Here is a 21,133-nt window from a genome sequence, read left to right as displayed (position 1 = left end):
GTAACGGAGTATTTCTATATTGCAGAATGTATACTTTTACTCAAGTAAAGAATGTGAGTACTTTTTCCATCTCTGATATTAGGACCTACAGTAGTTGCTACAAGGACAAGTTGTACCATATCAGGCCTACATTCTTCCTTGCCTTATTGGAGTGACAGAGATCACCCTGCTCGCCAGCCTTCTCACCCGTGAACACAGGCAGTTACATTTCTTAGAATGCCCAGACAAGCCATCCATGGCAGGAACTTTACCTGTGTGTCACCGGGACACCAAGTTTGTTTGTTTTTAATAAAATGTCTGCATTTATATTACTCTGAGCCCTACCCCACATACTGGTGAATCCCTCTGCAATGTGGAGGGAGAAGTATTGAGAGAGGGCATGACAAATGGCAGTGAACCTAAAGCTAGCCCCTGCCACTGTCAAGGCACATAATAGAAGATTATTTTGGCTTCATCTTGTGGCACTTTGGTGATGCGCTTCATATCAGCAAATGTATCGCACCGCAAGCAGCATACTGTACTTACAGCATCATATCATTCGTTACCTGCCAATACCCAGGCCTAAAAGGTAATCCATCATGTTAAATATCATTTGGTCAAAGTTACATTATTCTTGCATTTTAATGCATTACAAAGCGTAGATTGATTTGAAAAGCACAACCTTAGCGTAACGTTAGCTAACAACAGTGGTCATCAGGCAGGGAGAAGACAACAGGATAATGTCTTGTATATTATTATCTCTCATCACCATATTAAAACCGGATATCGTTGCTGTCGGGCAGAAACCTCTGATTTCCATATTAACAATTTGTGTTTTTTCATAAATGAATGCCCTCTTGATCATACTACAGCGTCACACAAAAGCATCAGAGGCAGCAAATCTACAAACTCGAAATGCAGCAGGAAGTGACACAGTTTGTTCATCTTAGTGTTGATTTTGACAGCACATTTTTGTTTCAGTCATAGTCTTTTGAATAAAATCCCAGTCATATGAAGTGTTAGTTTTAGTCGACTAAATATCATAAGGTTTTAGTCTACTAAATCTACAGTACACAAATATGTATGATTTTACACTTCGTTGCATGCTGAAAATACCAGAGCACATCCATCCATCCATCTTCAACCGCTTATCCGGAATCGGGTCGCGGGGGTAACAGTTCCAACTGAGACCTCCAGATTTCCTTATCCTGAGCAACTTCCTCCACTCCCTCAGGGAGTATACCAAGGCGTTCCCAAGCCAGTTTGGAGATATAATCTCTCCATCTGGTCTTTGGTCTGCCACGGGGTCTCCTCCCAGTGGGACGTGCATCGAGGACCTTCCTAGGAAGGCGCTCGGGAGGCATCTGTACTAGATGCCCGAACCACCTAAGCTGACTCCTTTCCAAGTGTAGGAGCAGCGGTTCTACTCCAAGTCTCTCTCTGGTGACTGAACTTCTCACCCTATACATAAAATGTATTTTTGTTCAACTGGATCTCTTCTCCAGTAGTCCATCCCTAACATTTTAGTCTAGTTTCTATTTGTTGACAAAATTGTCAACATAGTTAGTTTTAGCTTTGGTCATCATAGTTTTTATTTTGTTTTCGTCAGTGAAAAAAAGTAGTTGACGAAAGATTTTCGTCTTAGTTTTTTTCGACGAGACCACACTTCACATCGATCTGCTGCTACTTTTGCTATTTTTCAATTTGATTCCAGAAAAGTCAACGTTTCCAACCCGACAGAGACGATATTATAGACGATTTTATAGAAAAATATATTTTTTAAAGGTCTAACTAAGCAGCTGAACAACATCAAGGTATCTGTTATCCTGGAAACAGAATCCTGAGGAAACAACACAGTAAAGCTAACAAGCTAATTCTTGCTGTGTTAAAGTGTTTGGCGGCGTCTGGTTTATACATATTCAGCTATGGTAATATGGAGAGGTTACTGGGTTTGGGTCTCTAGTGGGACCACAGCATCGAAGGACACTAGGACAGTAAGGCCCAGGTAGGATAGCGTGTGTGCGTGCGTGCGTGCGTGCACACGCGCTCTGGAGGGCAGTGCCAGTTCAAAATTGGGAACTATAGTATTCTGTATGTAGCCTACGGTGTTACATTTGTGTGCGTTATGTTTGTCTATGTGCATACAGTATCTTAATTTGTTTGTGTGTGTGCTTGCATCTGCACCTACAGCATATTTCGGTTTCTGTGTCCACGTTTTCTTTATAAATGTGTGTGTGTGTGTGTGTGTGTGTGTGTGTGTGTGTGTGCGCACACACACCATATGGTGACAGTGTGACTCTATGTAAATACAAACTCCATGAATGTGAGACAGAGAAAGGACACCAGCTGGCCAGAGAAACACAAGGACAAGACCAAGTCACATAAACCTGCAAGATCCTGTCACTCAAACAAACACAGACGCACACACAGTGTGGGATTTATAGATATTTTCATTTTAACCACATTCAAAAATAGCAGATGCATCACACTGTGAGCTTGTACATCTGCTACTTTAATGTGTAGCGATTTGCATGATGTTTGGATGAAATCTGTAGGACTAATATAAAATAGTCAGCCTCCTGGTGGCACTATAACAGGCTGCTCTAAGTTTGGGGCAGAGCTTCTGCTTGGGCATCCAGAGTGTGAGTGACCAGTTTCACTTCGATTGGGCCAACGGTGCCAGATATTAGCTGTTCACAGACGGACTGACAAACAAACAGACAGGGGGAAAACATGGTCTCGGCCACACTTTCGGCCTATAGCGGACACCTCAGCAAATGGAACCCTAAAGAGGCCATCACACTGAATTCTACCAAGACACGCACCATCCATCCATCCATCCATGAAGCGTGGATGATTGGTGATTCAAAATGCTCTCCCTGAGTTAAAATAGAATAGCAGTTAAGAGCCTGAAGCTGCTTATCTTATCGATTTCATCTCATGGGCAGGACCCATATGCAAATGACCAGCTTCTCCCAAGTCAAATTATAAAGCCAATTTTCCCTCTCTGTTGTAAATAAACTTTTGGACTCCTACAGAGTCTGTGTCACTTAAAGGCTCTTAAGTAACTTGCACTGATATGCCTGATAGCTTTAGTACAGCAGGCGTGCACAAGTAAACCTAAATCAAATCATTGGATGAAGACCACTACAGCTGGTGACCCACTCCACTGCTGTCTTCGTCTGTGACCAGACGAAAGCTTCAATGGTTGCTATGTGCAACCCTTCCTATCCTGAAACAAGAACTTCCCTCTATTATCTTGGTAACATGCAACAATTCTTCAATCTACTAGAAGAGACTCCACCATGAATGCTATTGGCTGGAGGGCAGATCAGTAGAACCAGTAGAAATCCTAGGAACATACCCTACTTTATCATTTATAAAAAAATTATAATGGGAACATAATTTACTAAATGCTCTCTCACGATGATTTAAAAAAAGACTTTAAACTAGGGTTTGAAAACATAAAGTGTTATGAAACTGTTTGCTAAGGCAATAAAATCAAGTGTAAAGTGAGAATTGAATTCCATTGAGATAATAATGTCTTGATAATGTCTACAAGGTGAAATACAAAAAGCAACATCTGCAGTGCTGGGTCATTTATAGGAAAAGCAACTTCAAGGAGAACCCGGAAGTAGGCGTTATTTCCAGCGAACAAGCTTTATCCATTGACTTGGACGAACCAAGGACATGGGAAACATCAACAGCCAACCACCACTCCAACGTGGACCTCAGCATGATGAGAGGACTCCATCCTAAAGATACGAGCACGTCACATGTCAGCTTGACATACTCCAAAGACACCAACAGATCAGCTCAGCAAATTCAGCTCATGTCTACAGCATTAGATCATCTATTGTACTGTTTCCCAAACAGTGGGTCGGGCCCCTTACGTGGGTCGTGGACACATTTGTATAGGTTTAAGTATCTATTTATTCATTTTTCGTTTAATATTTATAAAAGTTAAAACGTATGTCATTAACACCTACCCTGCCAAAAAAGACGTTTCTATAATAAAAACGTCTTTTTAACTATGGACCTCCCTGCCAGACGTCTTCTGGACGTCTTTTAAAAAAAAAAAAAAAAAAAAAAAGGTGTTTTTTTTCAAAAAAGTAAAAAAAAAAAAAAAATGTTTGGACCTCAAACAGTGTACTAGGCATGATCGCGATCGCGAAATTGCATGTTTAACCCCCATACCAACCCCATCTTTCAAACATGGCAGCCATGTTTGTTTACATAACACCTACCCATAGAGTATATATACCAGTAAGACTCCCTAATCGGGAGATAAGCGACCGTTGGTCGCTTATCTCCACAAATAGGCCAAAAGTTTGTTTTACCAATTATCAAGACATACGGGCAGTTGACAGTTTGCCATGGTTACTCATTGAAGTTGAATCTCCATATATGGAGATAACCTACGCATCACACTAAGTCTGACCTCACCAGCCCATATTTGGGCATGAGCAACTTATGTCTCCATATATGGAGATATGATGACATCACACAGTCCTCAGCCGATGATGTGGCGTGATGTCATACAATACACAAACGAGCCCTACAGTATAAAGGGGCAATTCTTGCCAGGAAAGAAGCATTTCTTCGACTCAGACCTTATCGCCAGGGTTGGCTTTATAGCAGCTGTCGGTAGGACCATATATGGATTCTGTTAGTGTGGATCTCCTAACAGGGCATCATCTGGGATACAATCCCTTTTATGCCCATATATGGAGATCCCTAACAGAATCCCTTTCATGCCCAAATATGGAGATCCCTAACAGAATCCCTTTTATGCCCATATATGGAGATCCCTAACAGCATCCCTTTTATGCCCATATATGGAGATCACTAACAGCTAACAGAATCCCTTTTATGCCCATATATGGAGATCCCTAACAGAATCCCTTTTATGCCCATATATGGAGATCCCTAACAGAATCCCTTTTATGCCCATATATGGAGATCCCTAACAGAATCCCTTTTATGCCCATATATGGAGATCCCTAACAGAATCCCTTGTATGCCCATATATGGAGATCCCTAACAGAATCCCTTTTATGCCCATATATGGAGATCCCTAACAGAATCCCTTTTATGCCCATATATTATGGAGAAATCCCTGCTCTGAGTATCTGGTTGCTATGGTAAACAGTTGGTTGCTAGGGTAAAAAAACATGGTTGCTATGGTAAACAGTTGGTTGCTAGGGTAAACAGTTGGTTGCTAGGGTAAAACCATGGTTGCTAAGGTGGTTGTTAACGTACACTAACAGACCAGCAACAACAGACTGTTGCCACAGCAACGTACACAAAGGTTTGTGTACACATGTGGTGTGATGTCATACTGATGCGGAGATATGAGCAGGGCAAAGGTGTGACGTGTGACGTGTGACCGACGGACGGACGGACGGACGGACGGACGGACGGACGGCCGGTGGAGGTTTTCATAGTAAACTGCTCCCTGACGGTCGCAAAAATAGAGAGCGGACGAGCCCCGCCCCCACTATCATTTCAATGCAAGTGCTCAGTGGCGTTTTGAAGCAACGGCTACGTGCTAGCATGTAGCTAATCCAGGTGCATTCTGGGGGAAATTGGCCACTATTCGAGACCACAAATGACGTCACACTGCTCTCCGCTCACAGGAAGGAGTGGAGGGGGCGGGACCAAAATGCGCGTTTAGGCTGCAGTTCCAACTTTGGCCACCATCGGGGTTGCTTCAAATCTAGCCCTGGGTTCTGGGGGCTTGCACCTACCCTGCCAAAAAAGACGTTTCTATAATAAAAACGTCTTTTTAACTATGGACCTCCCTGCCAGACGTCTTCTGGACGTCCTTTTTAAAAAAAAAAAAAGTTTTTTGAAAAAAAAAATTTTGGACCTCAAACAGTGTACTAGGCATGATCGCGATCGCGAAATTGCATGTTTAACCCCCATACCAACCCCATCTTTCAAACATGGCAGCCATGTTTGTTTACATTTGAAGAAAACATAAGGGCTCCTTTCTCCTGAATGCCAGAACGGATTTCCAAGCGGATTTTTTTGTTTGAAAGCTGTGAAAAGCATGCACATGCATAGTGCATGATCTGTGCACGAATTTGTGCACCAGCGTGCACACTATTTTTTAACCCTTTGTACCCTTTGGTGGCAATATAAGAGGTCCCACTTTGCATATGGCACTGAAGAAGTTAATGTCAAACAAATGAATAATTTCCATTAAAAAAATTACTTTGTGAGCTTGTAGATCTGCTATTTTCACTAGTTGGGGCAAACGTCTAATTTCTCTTTTGGTTCTCGAGCTAAAAAGTCTGGGAACCCCTGATCTATTGAATTAGTATTAGTTTATAAGTTAGCCGTTCCCCTTTTTTCACCCGTTTCATATCCTCAGTTCAGGTTCCAGATCTGCTCCTATTTCATATTCTGCTCATTGCATTGACCATGAAATTCTATACACAGGGTTACATGTTTGTGATCATAACTGACTTCATCTAAACAGATTGATTAAACTCTAGATAGACACAATTTCATCCATTGCTTCATTTCACTGCATATTGTCGACTTTAATTATAGTCTAGTGCAGGGGTCCTCAAATACAAATCTTGAAGGTCCAGAAATATTTTTTTGAAACAGGTCCGGGTCCGGAAAAAAAAGGCGAAGGCGAAATAAGGCGGATACATTAATACAGTATGTACTGTATGTATGTATGTTTATTATAATCATTAGAATTGTTTATTTTAATTATTATTATTATTATTTGGAACTTTGGAAATCTCAGTTGGAACTGTTACCCCTGCTACCCGATGCTGGATAAGCGGTTGAAGATGGATGGATGGATGAATGGATAATTATTTATGCATGTAGAGTAGGCTACATTATTTACATTTATTGTGTAGCAATAAAACACTGGCTTATAGTTTAATTATTGGAAACTAAAGAGCATAAATGCAATATTAGGCTTGTCGTTCAGAATGGAAAATAAAGTGAAACTTAGCGTGAGGGGGAGAGGATTACTTGACATTCAGTTGACACACGTACTGCACAAGCCAGACTGTGCTGTTGCCTATGTCAAATGGCCAGTCAAATCAGGGTCAACGAGTCATAGTTATTAACCTAACACAGCCTAGGATAGCTGGCAATAATATGCGACGACACATCACATTGTTAAAGACGCATGATCACGCATCGCGAGTTTCGCGACCATTTCTCGTCTAATGCAAGCAGTCGGAGCCTTACATCGTGGATATTAATGTGTTGCTGTTGTCCTCTCCAATTGAACAGCCAAAGGTAGAAGATCTCTAAGTTATTAATCCAGTGGGAGCAATGGTTTCCAAGAGGTTTTAGCAACTTTTTCAGGCAGCGAGCGGCATGAGTGTGTGGAGAGGGGAGGGGAGGGGGGAGCAGCATGGAGAGCAGACTGCTTCGGAGGGAACTAAAACCTTTGATCTACAAGCCCACAGCACGTTGCACCCGCGACGCTTTGTGGGCTTGCAAATTGGCGTAGGGGACGGGGTGTGTCTTGTGAGCCTGTGTATGTGTTTGAGCGAATGAGCACACACACCCACGCACACACAAACACAAATCACACACAGTCAGTCCGATCGTCAGATACAACTGTGCGGAGATTTCTCAGAAATGTGCCGCGGTCCGGACGGAGGTGCGCCTGGGTCCGGACATGGAGTGCGTGCGTGCGTGCGTGCGTGCGTGTGTGCGTGCGTGCGTGCGTGCGTGCGTGCGTGCTGTAAGGACAACGGTAGAGAGACAGCAGCAGTAGCAGCGGCATTATAATATAGATATCCTCAGACACACTGAGAGCAGCTCTGAGACCAGCAGCCTCCCACGCACACAGACACACACATACACACACACACAGTGTGTGTGTGTGTGTGTGTGTGTGTGTGCGTGTGCGTGTGTGTGTGTGCGTGCGTGCGTGCGTGCGTGCTTACATGCGTGTGTGTGTGACTCATGTCTCTCTACATTGACGTATATGTGACTTTAAATGCCAGTTACCATGGAAACAGGAGGCTGCCGCCACACAGGTTTGGTACAGACAATGGCTTCTCTCTCTCTCTCTCTCTCCCTCAACCTGTCGCTCTCTCTCTCCCCCTTGTCTGTCTCTTTTCTTACCCCGTCTCTCTCTCTCTCTTTCCCTTTATATCGCCCATCATCCTTCCTCTCTCCTTCACTTTATTCATCTCTTTCTGGCTTTGCTCTTTCGCTCTCTCCATCAATTCTTCATTCCTTCCCTCCTCTCTCTCTCTCTCTCACACACATACACACAGCTCAGACATACACACTACGTAGACAAATGGACACACATACTCCCACACACCCCCGTAGATGCCTCTATGAATAAACATGCACACACATACATAATTAGAATTTACAATTCAGGCATTTAACAGACACTCGTATTCAGAGCGACTTACAAAGTGCAAGGTCGGAGTAAGTGCCGCACGCACGCATGAGCACGTGCACGCGCACAGGCACAGGCACAGGCACACACACACACACACACACACACACACACACACACACACACACACACACACACACACACACACACACACACACACACACACACAAGCACTCACCTTGCCGAAGCTGCCCTTGCCCAGCACCATGAGGAAGTTGAAGTCGGAGAGTTTGATTCGGTCTCGGGTGCCATTGGCATCGAACCGGGCCGCGGCATTGGCCGCTGAAGCATCGTTGTTCTTGCTGGGACCAATCTTAGCTCTCTGAACAGCGGGAGAGAGAGACAGAAGAAGTAGTAGGCATGATCGCAATCGTGAAATTGCATGTTTAACCCCCATACCAACCCCATCTTTCAAACATGGCAGCCATGTTTGTTTACATAACAACGAAACATAATGGCTGCTATCTCATGAATGCCTGAACGGATGCCTCCAACAGATTTCTTTGTTTTAAAGCTGTGAACAGTGTGCATGATCTAGTCAAGGGCGTGCATGATGCGTGCACTATGAATGACATGGAAGTCTATGGAGACTGGGGGCATCCTGGTACTTGGCAGCCATTTTGAAAAAAGCAGCAAATGAGTTAATTTATACTTCATTGCATGACAGTCATTTAACAAACTATACATTAACCATTAGTGTATAATGTAAGCATCAAAATGTGTTGGCTGTTTTTACTCAGTAAGGGAAATGGATACAAGTACTGAATGAGAATAAAGGCTTCTGCTAGCTTCCTTGGAATGAGTTACTACGTGCTGTCTTACAATGTAGGACAGCCAAATCACTCATTTATTCAGAATTCTGTCTCATTGAGTGTCTGAAGATTATGAACTTGAGGATAGAGAAACAAAGAGACACGCGCACACACACGCACGCATGCACGCACGCACGCACGCACACACACACACACACACACACACCTCAAACTTCTGCCGTAGTTCCTCATTGCCTTCCTCTCCTTCAGGAGCTACAGGAACATTAAAGTACTCCCCCTCCTCCTGGGAAAGCATCTTAAACCTGAGAGAGAGAGAGAGAGAGAGAGAGAGAGAGAGAGAGAGAGAGAGAGAGAGAGACAGAAGAACCAAGTACATCTGGATAAACAAAATCAATATACAGTATCACTGTTATATTTGTATGATTGTTTGTTATTCACTTGTTTTCATTATTGTGGGCTCGCCTGGAAGGCGAGCACACTTTAGTTATCTTCATTATTTATCTATCAGTCAGTCAGTCAGTATCCTAAAACTTTGGCGCGATTCATCTCCTAAACGCTTACACCTTTAAACACCATTCAAATTTTTATGTGTTCAGCTTACTGAGGACACGTGTGCTTGTACTTTTGGTTTTGAAATGTTTTGTAGTTTAATTATAAAAAAATAAAAATGTTTAACTTTAAGCACCCAATGCATTTTCAATGGGTTTAGTGAGTGGGGAGAGAGTGAGACAGGGGAAAGGGACCCATGTTTATATTAAGTCGCTGTGGCTGCAATATTCACACTTCAGATATGCTATTCATATCAATGTGTTCACACAGGTCTGCTGTCTGATTTGATCCAAATGTCTAAGCTGTGTGATGTATAAAACTATAGTTATAGTTAAAACTATAAATAAATGTCCCTCTACACTCTACTGATTGACACAGCTGTGATTAAAGGCTTGGCTGTCATTGGCTGTTCTGTGGTGATGTAGCCTTACATAAGTCGGCCCTGCAGTGACAATGCGAAAGTCTCGGCAGAGACGTCTTAATGTAAGGCTAGTGGTGCTGCAAAGTAACCAAGTACATTTACTCAAGTATATACAAGTACTTGTACCTACAGTACAATTTTGAGGTACTTTTATTCTACTTTCCATTTTTGTTACATATACTCTACTATAAATACAGCATTTGACAGCTTCAGTTACTTGTTATTTTGCAGATTTTATTATTAATAAAAAAACATAGATGGACCACTTAATACTGCTATGAAGTTGATCTACAATGTGCACGCACGCACGCACGCACGCACGCACGCACGCACGCACGCACGCACGCACGCACACACGCGCACACACACGCACACACACACACACACACACACACACACACACACACACACACACACACACACACACACACACACACACACACACACACACACACACACACACACACAACTGTTACTGTGGAGACGTTTGCTTGTATTTGTCTTTGAGACATGTTTTGTAGTGTTTTAGAAATTTTACTTAAAAAGAATAAGGGATTATTCTAAGTTATAGTTTTGCTTAGGCTTGCACCCCAATTGTTTGGCTACAAATCGGGAAAAATGGTCTACATTTTTTGTGCTGGATGTGCTCTAATTTGTGCAGTTGAAATCATCAATTGTGCTTTTATATATATTTATATATATAAATATTTATATGGTTATGAATTAGCAGATTTAGCAGCAGTATACTGATTGCCGGTGCAGCAGTATTTCATTGTAGAAGATAGCAGCAGAACAGTGGTGTTGTGTAGAATATCTCAATAATGATAGCAGCACAAATTATAAAATTTACGGCACAATTCAGCACTAAAGAATGACACCATTTTTATTATGTTTTCATCATATCTTACTTTCCATTTTTGTTACTTATACTCCACTACAATTACAGTATTTGACTGCTTCAGTTACTTGTTACTTTGCAGATTTTAGAATTAATACAAAACATAGGGAAACCTGGAGGTCCTTGAGGGTCCATTGCTGGTTCCCAAAGTGTGGTTCGGTTACCCCCGAGGGTCCCTGAAAGGTTTCCAGGGGGTCCATGGCTGGTTGCCAAAGTGTGGTTCGGGGACCTCTGGTGGGTCCTTGAGCTGTTTCCAGGGGGAGCATTGCGAATTCCCAAATGGCCGGGCTTTAAAGAGCCATAAATAGTGCGACGATTCGTAAGGATCAAAGCGAGTTCAGGGGGCGGTCCCAAGGGAGCGCGCGCGCGGAGGGGGGTGGGTCACTAGGTCCTGCCCCCCCCTTACCCATAGTTCTTAGGGAAGTCAGATGGTGGGACTCAGTCTTGTTGTTAGCACTGCTGCTTGCTACCATGCTGCAGTACACACACAAGTGCCACACTTGTTGCTTGCAGGTAGCTGTGCTGCTGCCCACCGCTTGGAGAGGGTGCCTAACTTGGCTGAGTATTTCTGTCTGTTTCTGCTATTTTTCTATCGCTCAATTCATGTATGTTCAATGACCATACATGAAGCTAGTTAACATTTGTTGTTAGGTTTCTCTAGAACTTGATTATATTGTGTTTTTCTCTAGATAGATATCCATTTACATTGTTATATTGCTGTTAATGTACTGACCTATTATCTTGTTTATTATTGCAATGTTGTATCTGCTTATTGTAAGTCGCTTTGGATTAAAAGCGTCTGCTAAATGCCTAAACTGTAAACTGTAAACTGTAAACTTAGCTGCCAAACTAAGAAGCTGTGTTCTTGGCCAGGTTGTATGGGAAGTTTGAGATTGTTATTCTGGTAATCGCTGAATTCTAAACTGCTGTTTCAAGGTTCAGATTTCTTGCTATCGTTGCTGGTGCCTAGCTGATTTCTGTACTTTCAGTTTGTTGCTAAAGCTATTTCAAAGGTGTTACAGGCTTGCTAAAGTTGCTAAAGGTAAACTCCGTATCATAGAAGTTGGCTGTGGCTACGGGCTAAATGCTAACTTATTTCGTGCCCTGGTGGGCCTTTACTGGGCTACCACGAGTTAAAGTAATCTCAGTCGTTGGGTTTGTCGATAACCATGTCAGTACTTTGCAACGGCGCGGGCCGTATCGGCTAGCGCGGAACAACAGGTTTAATGTATAGTCAGCTAGGAGCTAGCTGGTGGCTATTGCTAGCCGGCTATTTCGGTAAGGATGCTGTTAGCTGGTAAATCAATGTGCTAGCCATGTCAAGGCATAGAGCGGTGGCCCGCGTGAAAACACAGCCCCGTAGCAGGTAATGAATCACGCTAGGAGGATTCAGTTTGTAGGTTGCAGGTGTCTGTAAACGGCAGAGTTCACCTAGCTCCTGAGCTAGCCGAGTCACGTCAAGCGGTGATTTACGGCATGACGTTCGGCAGCAAATACTAAGCGCTGCGTGTGGGAAATGTAGTTCTCTATCATGCCAAGCCTCGGCGTCGTGCTAGTAGCAAGCTTCGCCCGCAGCGTGCTTAATCTAGTTAGTATGGGGCCTATATTGCTTCTGCCTCGCCTCGGGTTATGTGTATGTTTTCCTCTTTTTGCACTGTCTGGCCGTCTTAACAGCTGCTGCTTATGAGGTGCTAGTTGCTATACCTTAGCAGCTACTAAATGGTTCCTGTCGCTTCTTGGACCATAGTAGGGCTGCTGCCATTTACCGTGGCGTAGAAGCCCTCGCGGGAGGAACTTTTAAAAACAGTAATCGCCATCTCTTTGAGAAGCCTATTAAGGATGTTTTCCGTGTGAGCTCCTGGGAGGAGGAAAACCCGCAGGCTATACAGTTTACGTGCAAACTTGTTTTGCTTCCGCTAACACAGTCGTGCCTGTCTGTCCTGACGTCACCAGTTGAACTCGCTAGTGCATGCAGGGAATCGTAGTCTACTCTAAATGCTCGATAGACCACCCTCCCTCCCTCCCATCCAGCTAAACATTCTCTTTCAGTTTCAGCATCCATCAGCTGTAGCTTTTCCTCGCATCGTAGGCTTTTAGTTGATAAGTTCTAAGTTGTCAGCGGTACTGCTATACTAAATGCTATAAAAACCAGCAAGTTATTGTTTCTACTGCATGTCAAGCTGTTACCAGGGTGTTGAGTGTTTTCTGCTAACATGTTGTCATTACTGCTCCAGTATGGCAGCTCCAGGCTAAAGCGGCACAGGTCCAGCTAAATCACTTTCTTAACAGCGTCTCGCTGCGGCGGCTATAAGGGCGCGGCTAACACCAGGTCTACGTTTTAACTTCAGGTTCCTAACCTAACATTATGTTTATTTTTCAGGTTCCTAACCCTAACATCAGGTCTATCTTTCAGCTTCGGGCTAAAGCCGACGCATAGCGACAGCTACAGCAGGTCGTCTTTGCAGCGTCGCACGGCAGCTGCGGGGTGTTTCTACTGCATGTTAAGCTGCTACCAGTGTTTCAGAAGTTAAAGGGGTTTAACTCAAATATTTGTTGCAAACTAAGGTTATAGTACTGGGTCACATAGCACACCGTATGTTCTAGTGGTGTTTCCGTAGCCGCTGCACTTGGCTTCAGTACTGTTTTCCTTCAGTTCATGCTAAAGCTAATACTTGCTGGTTGCTATTCATCCTGTCTACTATTCCAGCTTCAGGCCGGCGCGGCTGCAGGCCCACGGCTAGGACAGCAGGTTATCATGGCAGCTTTAGCTGCAGGTTCCACTAATCATGTCATGAAGGTTATGTTTCTAGCTTCGTCTAATGCTGTGTGCGGCTGGGAGTCCAGTCGGGAGTCGGTCGGCACCACGGAAGGTATCGCTGCGACGGCCACAGCTGCTTCCGCTGCTGCCTTGGGACAGCCGGCCCGCCAGCCTCCTGACTTCCCGGCGGCCCGCGAGCCCACGACGGAGGCACGTAGGGCACAGGCTCATCTTCCGGGGGGAGCGGCACACCGACACCGCCGTCACGCCGCAAAGGAACGCCAGTTCTAGCGCCAACGGCGGGAGCCAGTTTTCTCGCCAGCGACGGCTGCCCTGGAAGCACGGCGGAGCCAGACTCTAGCAGGTAAATAGCAGCGCATTTGCTTGTTAAGTTCTGTCAGGGTGCAGTCGCTCTAAGCTGGGGAATTTACGCATATCGGTTGGGCCACGTTTTGGTATGGTTTGACTTTAAAAGTCAAGAGATGGGTTGTAGAGTTTCTTATTTTTTTGTTATCAATTATTTTTATTTTCCATAACATGAAATTAGAGACATACATATGAATAGAACAAGAAAAAGTAAAACATTAAAACATCAAAAGAAAAATGCAATTAACAGACAAACAACACAAACAATAGCAAAACAAGAAAAGGAAAAGAAAACCCACCCACCCCCTTTCCCCGGACCAACACGGAATGTACAATAGTGCATGCCTGTGCTAGGCTGTTACCACTATATAGTGATTTCTTGAATCATAGCCTTAAGCCTATCTGCAATGTCCGACCACATATTAATGTTTTCTTCTTTTGCTCCGTGTAACCTTGCTATCGACTGCTCTAAATATACTATATCTAGAAAGGTCAAGGCCCACTGGCGAAACGTTAACGTATGAGGAGGTTTCCACCGCGTAGCTACCATCTTCTTCGCCGCCGTTAATCCAGCAAAGAAGATGCGCTTGCGTATATTGTTTAGTTGCAACTGTGAGACGTCATTTAATAAAAATAAAGAAGGAGAAGATATGATATTAATACTAAAAATAGTTGAAAGTTTGGAGGCAACCATATTCCAGAATGACGACACATTTGGGCATTCCCAAACCATGTGAAGGAAGGTACCAATACTATTTGAGGCGCAGAGAGTGCAGTTGGGATTATTCAAAATCCTCATAGCACATAGTCTGCGGGGAGTTAAATAAGTCCGATGAACAAAATTTAAATGAATTTGTTGATGGTCTGGATTTCTAGAAGATAGCCTAATGTTAGACCATACTGTGTCCCAACAAAAGTCAGGGTCCAAATTTGGTACATCATTCCTCCAAACAGTATCAACAGATAGGGGCCCATAACTACAGTCTAATAAAAAACCATAGAGGGTGGAAACCAAACCTCTTGTTCTGTTACCATCACAGATAAACTCATGGAAGGGGTGCAATCTAAGGGGAGCTTGCCATGGGACCCCGTAGGTCCTCATGGACGTTCTCAGTTGGAAGTAGAAAAAAAGGGTATTTCCAGGCAGATTGAAGATGTCACACAAATCTCGAAAAGGTCGTAAACCATTTCTATCAAATAAGTCCCCTAATGTACGAATCCCCTTAGCCCTCCACCTTGGAAAGCGAATGGGGCGATCCTCGATTAAAAGTCTTTGATTATTGAACACTGGGGAAAATAAGTTCCATTTACAATCAATCTTACACATCTTTTCAGCTGCCCTCCATACTGCCACTAAATGAGAAATGATAGGTCCAAAGCGAACTTTGCATTGATGTGTAGTTATGTTTGAATAGATAAGATCTCTCAATTCAACAGGCTGCACTAAACTCTCCTCAAGCTCTCTCCAAGAAACCTTATTTGCTGGGTTAAACCAATTTAAAAGGGGGCGGAGCGTGAAGGCCCAATAATAAAATTTAAAGTTGGGCAATGAAAGGCCGCCATCATCTCTAGCACGTTGTAATAGAGAAAGTTTAAGACGAGGGCGTTTCCCTTTCCACACAAACTTAGATATCGAAGAGTGAAGCTTATTCCAGTATTGCGGCGGTGGTGGCAAAGGGAGCATAGAGCTTACAAAGTTAACCCTAGGAAGAACATTCATCTTTATGATTGAAACTCGAGCTTGGAGAGAGTTGGGCAAAGATGACCATCTATCTAAATCAAGACAAATCTTATTTAGAGTGTCACCATAGTTGTTCTTAACAATAGCCTGAAGAGAGGGGAAAATATCTATGCCAAGATATTTGAATTGGCTTACTACTGGGATTATGGGCGGCAGGATAGCAGATCTCATCTGATCATTTAGAGGTAGAAGGGCTGACTTCGTCCAATTAATTTTGTAGCCGGAAATGGAACTGAACTGATCAAAAATTTGAAGGACGTGAGTAATTGACTGTGGTGCATTCTCAATGAACAGTAGAATATCATCAGCATATAGGGAAATGCGATGCTGTGTGTTGTAGAGTTTCTTATGTGTGCATCAGCAAACTCTGCAGCAGAACTAACTCACTTTTCCGTCCTGTATGTCCATGCTGAAACACCTGGCTGTCCGCCCGATGTCTGCCCCAACGACCCTCTGTTCCATGACGCATGCTGGTTCGCCGCGAGACTGAGGGAGCAGGGCCAGAGTGAAGGCGTCGCGCCATCTCTCTACACGCCGCATTCCCTGCGGAGCGGAGCAGTTTCGGCAGCGGTGCCCCGGGCGCGGAGCAGCTTCAGCGGCGGCGCTCCGGGCTCCCTCGGGCTCAGCCAGATGCCCTGAGGAGCCACACTCTAGCAGGTAAATAGCAACGCATTCGCTTGTTCGATTCTGTGAGCGTTCAGCCGCTCTCTAAGCTTGCTAATAATAGGCAACCATAGTTACATGGCAGCGTCTTACTTGTACTGAATGTTGGGCTTTAGCCGCTCTCTAGGCTTGCATAGCTTGCCTTTAAAGGTCAAGACGGGTATCTCGTGGAGATTCTCATATGTGCAGCAGCAGACTCTGCAGCAGAGCGCTCCGTGGGCTGCGAAAATTTCTCTGTGATCCTAAAAGTCAGCGTCCTTAGGCGTGGTTTCATTGTTATGGTCAGCTAAAGCTAAGATTGTAATTTCTGCGGCAAGCACATGCGGTCACCAAGGCCAGGCTTAAGATGCGACTAGCACATGGCCTCTGAAGATTGCAGCTCGCAGTTTAAGCAGGGAAGGTACACCAGTGTCAGTCGCAGAACTAACTCTCCCTTCTGTCCTTTCATGTCCATGCTGAACACCGGGCCGTCTGCCCGACGTCCTCGTCACACGACCCCCGGAGAGAGCTGCCAGATTTGCGGCCCGCCCCTCTTCACTCTGCATTCTCTCCGGATCGGAGCAGCCACACCACCAGCACTTCTGGTGCCCTCAGCTAACTCAAGATCCTGCACGCCAAGCTATCAAGCACACACAACACAGGACTGACAGAAGCGTAATGGTTCCAAGCTGGAGTTGGACGCGTTTCAGTTAACGCTTCTGCTGCTGATGTTAATAGTGCTGCAGGCACTATTAGCACGGTTGTTCCATAGGGTTTTATTTGCTGCTTCTGTTGCGTTACTCGGGGCTCGCGCCCCTGATAGGTTGCGGGCCACGATAAATATTACGCTTTAATATTTCAATCTTGCAAAAGCTAGGTGGTTGCTGGGGTGTTAGTTAGGTAGGATGTGAAGCTGTATGACGCTGTAGTTATATGAATTAAAGGTTTCATCGCTGCTTTTGGTTCTGCTGTCTATATATATATACGTCCATGTTGCTGCTCCCGCTTTTCTCTAGGGTGTTTTAGTATGGCTTCAGTCTGATTGCAGTATATAGTTATAGTCAGCAGTACCACCTTCCTCACCGTTGGTTCGGTCTGCAGCTGCTAACATTCTTAATTATTAAATTGCTTTAGCAGTACTTATAGCGTTTTGGCAAGCTGCCAATATCATTGCTTAGTATTTTGCCTTAGTAATATTCGCTCTGCCAGATGCTAATATGCTTAATTATTATTTTTGCGTTAGCAGGAAAGGCAGTTCATAGTTTGCCCCGCAGTTATGATAACTTAATCGCTAGAGTCACAGCAGAGCTGCCTTCCTCGCAGTTGGCTAGCACTGGCATGGGATTCTGAGATTTTGGCGTGCTTTGGGGGTTTGTAGTTTTGGGGGTATCGGGCCAGGGCTCGCTGTAATTAGATTATGCCCTCGATGCTCATGGTAACATGAGGATCGTGGGTTCAGCGAGCCATGGCCCGAGGCAGAACCCCATGCCAAACCATGCTAACTTAGGCTATAGATTCTATGCTGTCTTATAGTAGAGCTAAGGTAGGCTGCCAATACTATGCGCTTAGATATAGGCTTAGATTCTATGCTGTCTCTATAGTAGGGTGCTCAATATGCCATGTTGTGTGATGCTTGCTTTCTGCTTCATTCTGGTCAATAAAGTATATCTTAACCCAAGTGATCGTCTCCTGAAATAGTGCGACGATTCGTAAGGATCAAAGCGAGTTCAGGGGGCGGTCCCAAGGGAGCGCGCGCGCGGAGGGGGGTGGGTCACTAGGTCCTGCCCCCCCCTTACCCATAGTTCTTAGGGAAGTCAGATGGTGGGACTCAGTCTTGTTGTTAGCACTGCCCCGCCACCACCCCAGCGCCACCTTCAGGTTCTGCCTTAGATCCCCCTCGGGGGGTATCGGGCCAGGGCTCGCTGTAATTAGATTATGCCCTCGATGCTCATGGTAACATGAGGATCGTGGGTTCAGCGAGCCATGGCCCGAGGCAGAACCCCATGCCAAACCATGCTAACTTAGGCTATAGATTCTATGCTGTCTTATAGTAGAGCTAAGGTAGGCTGCCAATACTATGCGCTTAGATATAGGCTTAGATTCTATGCTGTCTCTATAGTAGGGTGCTCAATATGCCATGTTGTGTGATGCTTGCTTTCTGCTTCATTCTGGTCAATAAAGTATATCTTAACCCAAGTGATCGTCTCCTGAACTTCAGTTCTCAACATGCTACTGGTCTCGAACTTGTTTGTTTACCCGTCCACATTGTTTTTATTGTTATCTTAATTATTTCTTTATTTATCTATCATAGTAGTATCTCCTGCAGATTGTATTAATACAAAACATACAGTAACCACACACTGTGCATCTGACATACAATGTGACACGTTATGAGCTTGTAGATGTGCTATTTTCAGAAAATGAGAATACATTTTATTCGGTAAGTTAAGTAAACCTTGCTGAGCATGTGCCTCCTGCTTGGCACTTAACATGGTAGTATCCACACGTTTCCAACGTCCCATCGTGCATTGTGCAGGTGGTGTGAGGTTGTATGTCTGCTGTTCTCCGGATGTGTCCCACACATAATGCTACAGTAAATTCTCGCGGAAACAGGTGGATATTTTCATGCTAAAACGTACACCCCCCCCCCCCCCCCCCCCCATACCGTTAAAGGACCAGGTCACCTCTGGGACAACAACCAGATCTTATTTTATTGTTGTGTGGGACACGATCAACACAATCCTGTAATTTCTTGTGTTCAATCTGTGTTTTTAGATATTTTAGTATTTCAGCATGCTACAACTGGTCATATGATGCTTTGTAGCATGATATTGCATCATCTCATGCATCATATGATGCAAAATGCATCATATGACCAGTTGTAGCATACTGAAATACTAAAATATCTAAAAACACAGATTGAACACAAAAAATAACTCAACATTGTGTTGATCGTGTCCCCACACAACAATAAAATAAGATCTGGTTGTCCCAAAGGTGACCTGGTCCTTTAAGTTCATGTAATAACACTGCTTGTCTACATTGTATTTGCATTACCATTTTACGTCAGTAAAATGAAAGAGAGCATTGCCTGGGAACTTGACACTTTTACTATTATTGTTTTGGGTTGGAAGCGAGCCCACACTGTTTCGAAGGAACAGTCTTTCTAGTTACTATCATTATTGTTAGGATGTTTATTGTTCAGTCGTGTCCTTGAGGGGGGGGGGGGGGGGCAGAGAAAGAGACAAAGAAAGTAAAGGAGAGTAGGGAGGGACAGGGTGAGGAGGACAGGAGGAAGAGATGGGGACTCTTTCCCATCTCTCCCTCCTGTCCTCCTCACCCTGTCACCCAAGTTGAAAGGAGGGCAAAGACAAAAGAGAAGAACACGGAGAGAGGGATAAGAGAGGGATAGAGTGAGGAAGGAAGGAAGGAAGGAAGGAAGGAAGGAAGTAGAGTCATGTTTAGGTAGAGTATTGATGAGCTGATGTTGGCAAAACCTGTTAGCTTGTTAGCATGAATGTACCACGTCAGCCTACAGTCACTGCTGGATACAAAGCATTAATAAACAAACACATCCAATGCAGGCAACAATCAAAGCTTTATGTCTCTCTTTCTCCCTCTCCTCTCTCTGTGTGTAGTCTGTCTGAGAGCTTGCAGAGCCAGCAGGCACGGGGATCCGGAGACACACACAGATGGAGCAGCAGAGCGACTGTGCACGCGCACACGCACAGGATCTGATTTCTAATGGCATCTCTCCCATTCCACCTCAGATGCTGGCATCTCATTAAAAAAATGACATGGTCATGTCAGCAAAAAGAGGAAGTGGGAGGGAGGGGGGAGCGACAGAGATAGAGGTAGGAGTGATGGAGGGAGAGAGAGAGAGATGACATAGGAAGTAGAGAGAGGACAGAGTGCAAGATATAGAGAAATAGAGAAATCCTCTTTCTATGCCTCTGTATCTTGCTATTCTATGTGTTCTTCTAAGAGAGAGAGAGGACAAGACTAAGGGCTCTAATTTAGGTTAACCGGCATGAAGCGCACCGCAGCGTGGCAGGTGTGGCGAGGTGACAGACTTTAGGCTTTTTCCAGAGAGTAGGGTTTCCAGAGTACGGTACCCAAGACGAATCTGCACAGTGGGTTGGATTAGCCATAAGATACTGTATAATCAAGTAGGTGTGTTGCAGGTTGGATTCAATCATGACACCAATCTAATGATTGGTTTTCATGACCATAAAGAGCAGTGCAGTGTGCACAGCGCAAGAGTGAGTGTGTGTGTGTGTGTGTGTGTGTGTGTGTGTGTGTGTGTGTGCGTGCGTGTGTTTTTTATGGAATAAAAGCCTTGGAAACATAATTCCTCCCGAGAACAAACCGATGTCCTTGCGCGGGAAGGTGCAGAGTCATCATACAACAAATCTATGGCACCAACAAATCAACAGACCACAGAGATTAAATGATGTAAAAGTACCTTAGGAGTAAATAACAAACGCAGTTAATACCGGATGTTTGACGCTGTTTCTGTGAGAAGCGTTTCTCAGCGTAAACCCAGTTCATAAGCCTGATTCATAGTCAACAAATAAACTATATGGACGGAGGCAAAATGAT

At 44.3% G+C, this 21,133-nt stretch overlaps 1 protein-coding gene across 1 annotated transcript in view; it reads right to left on the bottom strand.

Moving 5' to 3' along the window:
* prkcbb (protein kinase C, beta b) overlaps window positions 1–21,133 on the bottom strand; it is a gene marked incomplete at its 5' end in the record, with an annotated part of 122,709 nt that overhangs the window by 23,761 nt on the left and 77,815 nt on the right. Inside the window, 2 exons of the mRNA XM_080723872.1 lie at window positions 8,562–8,705; window positions 9,362–9,458. Of these exons, the coding sequence (XP_080579998.1) occupies window positions 8,562–8,705; window positions 9,362–9,458 (241 nt within the window). The remainder of the gene's footprint in view (window positions 1–8,561; window positions 8,706–9,361; window positions 9,459–21,133) is intronic.

Source organism: Nannobrachium achirus (genome assembly GCF_963921795.1).
Source record: "Nannobrachium achirus genome assembly, chromosome: 4".
NCBI lineage: Eukaryota > Metazoa > Chordata > Actinopteri > Myctophiformes > Myctophidae > Nannobrachium > Nannobrachium achirus.
This window is presented reverse-complemented; position numbering and strand designations above follow the sequence as displayed.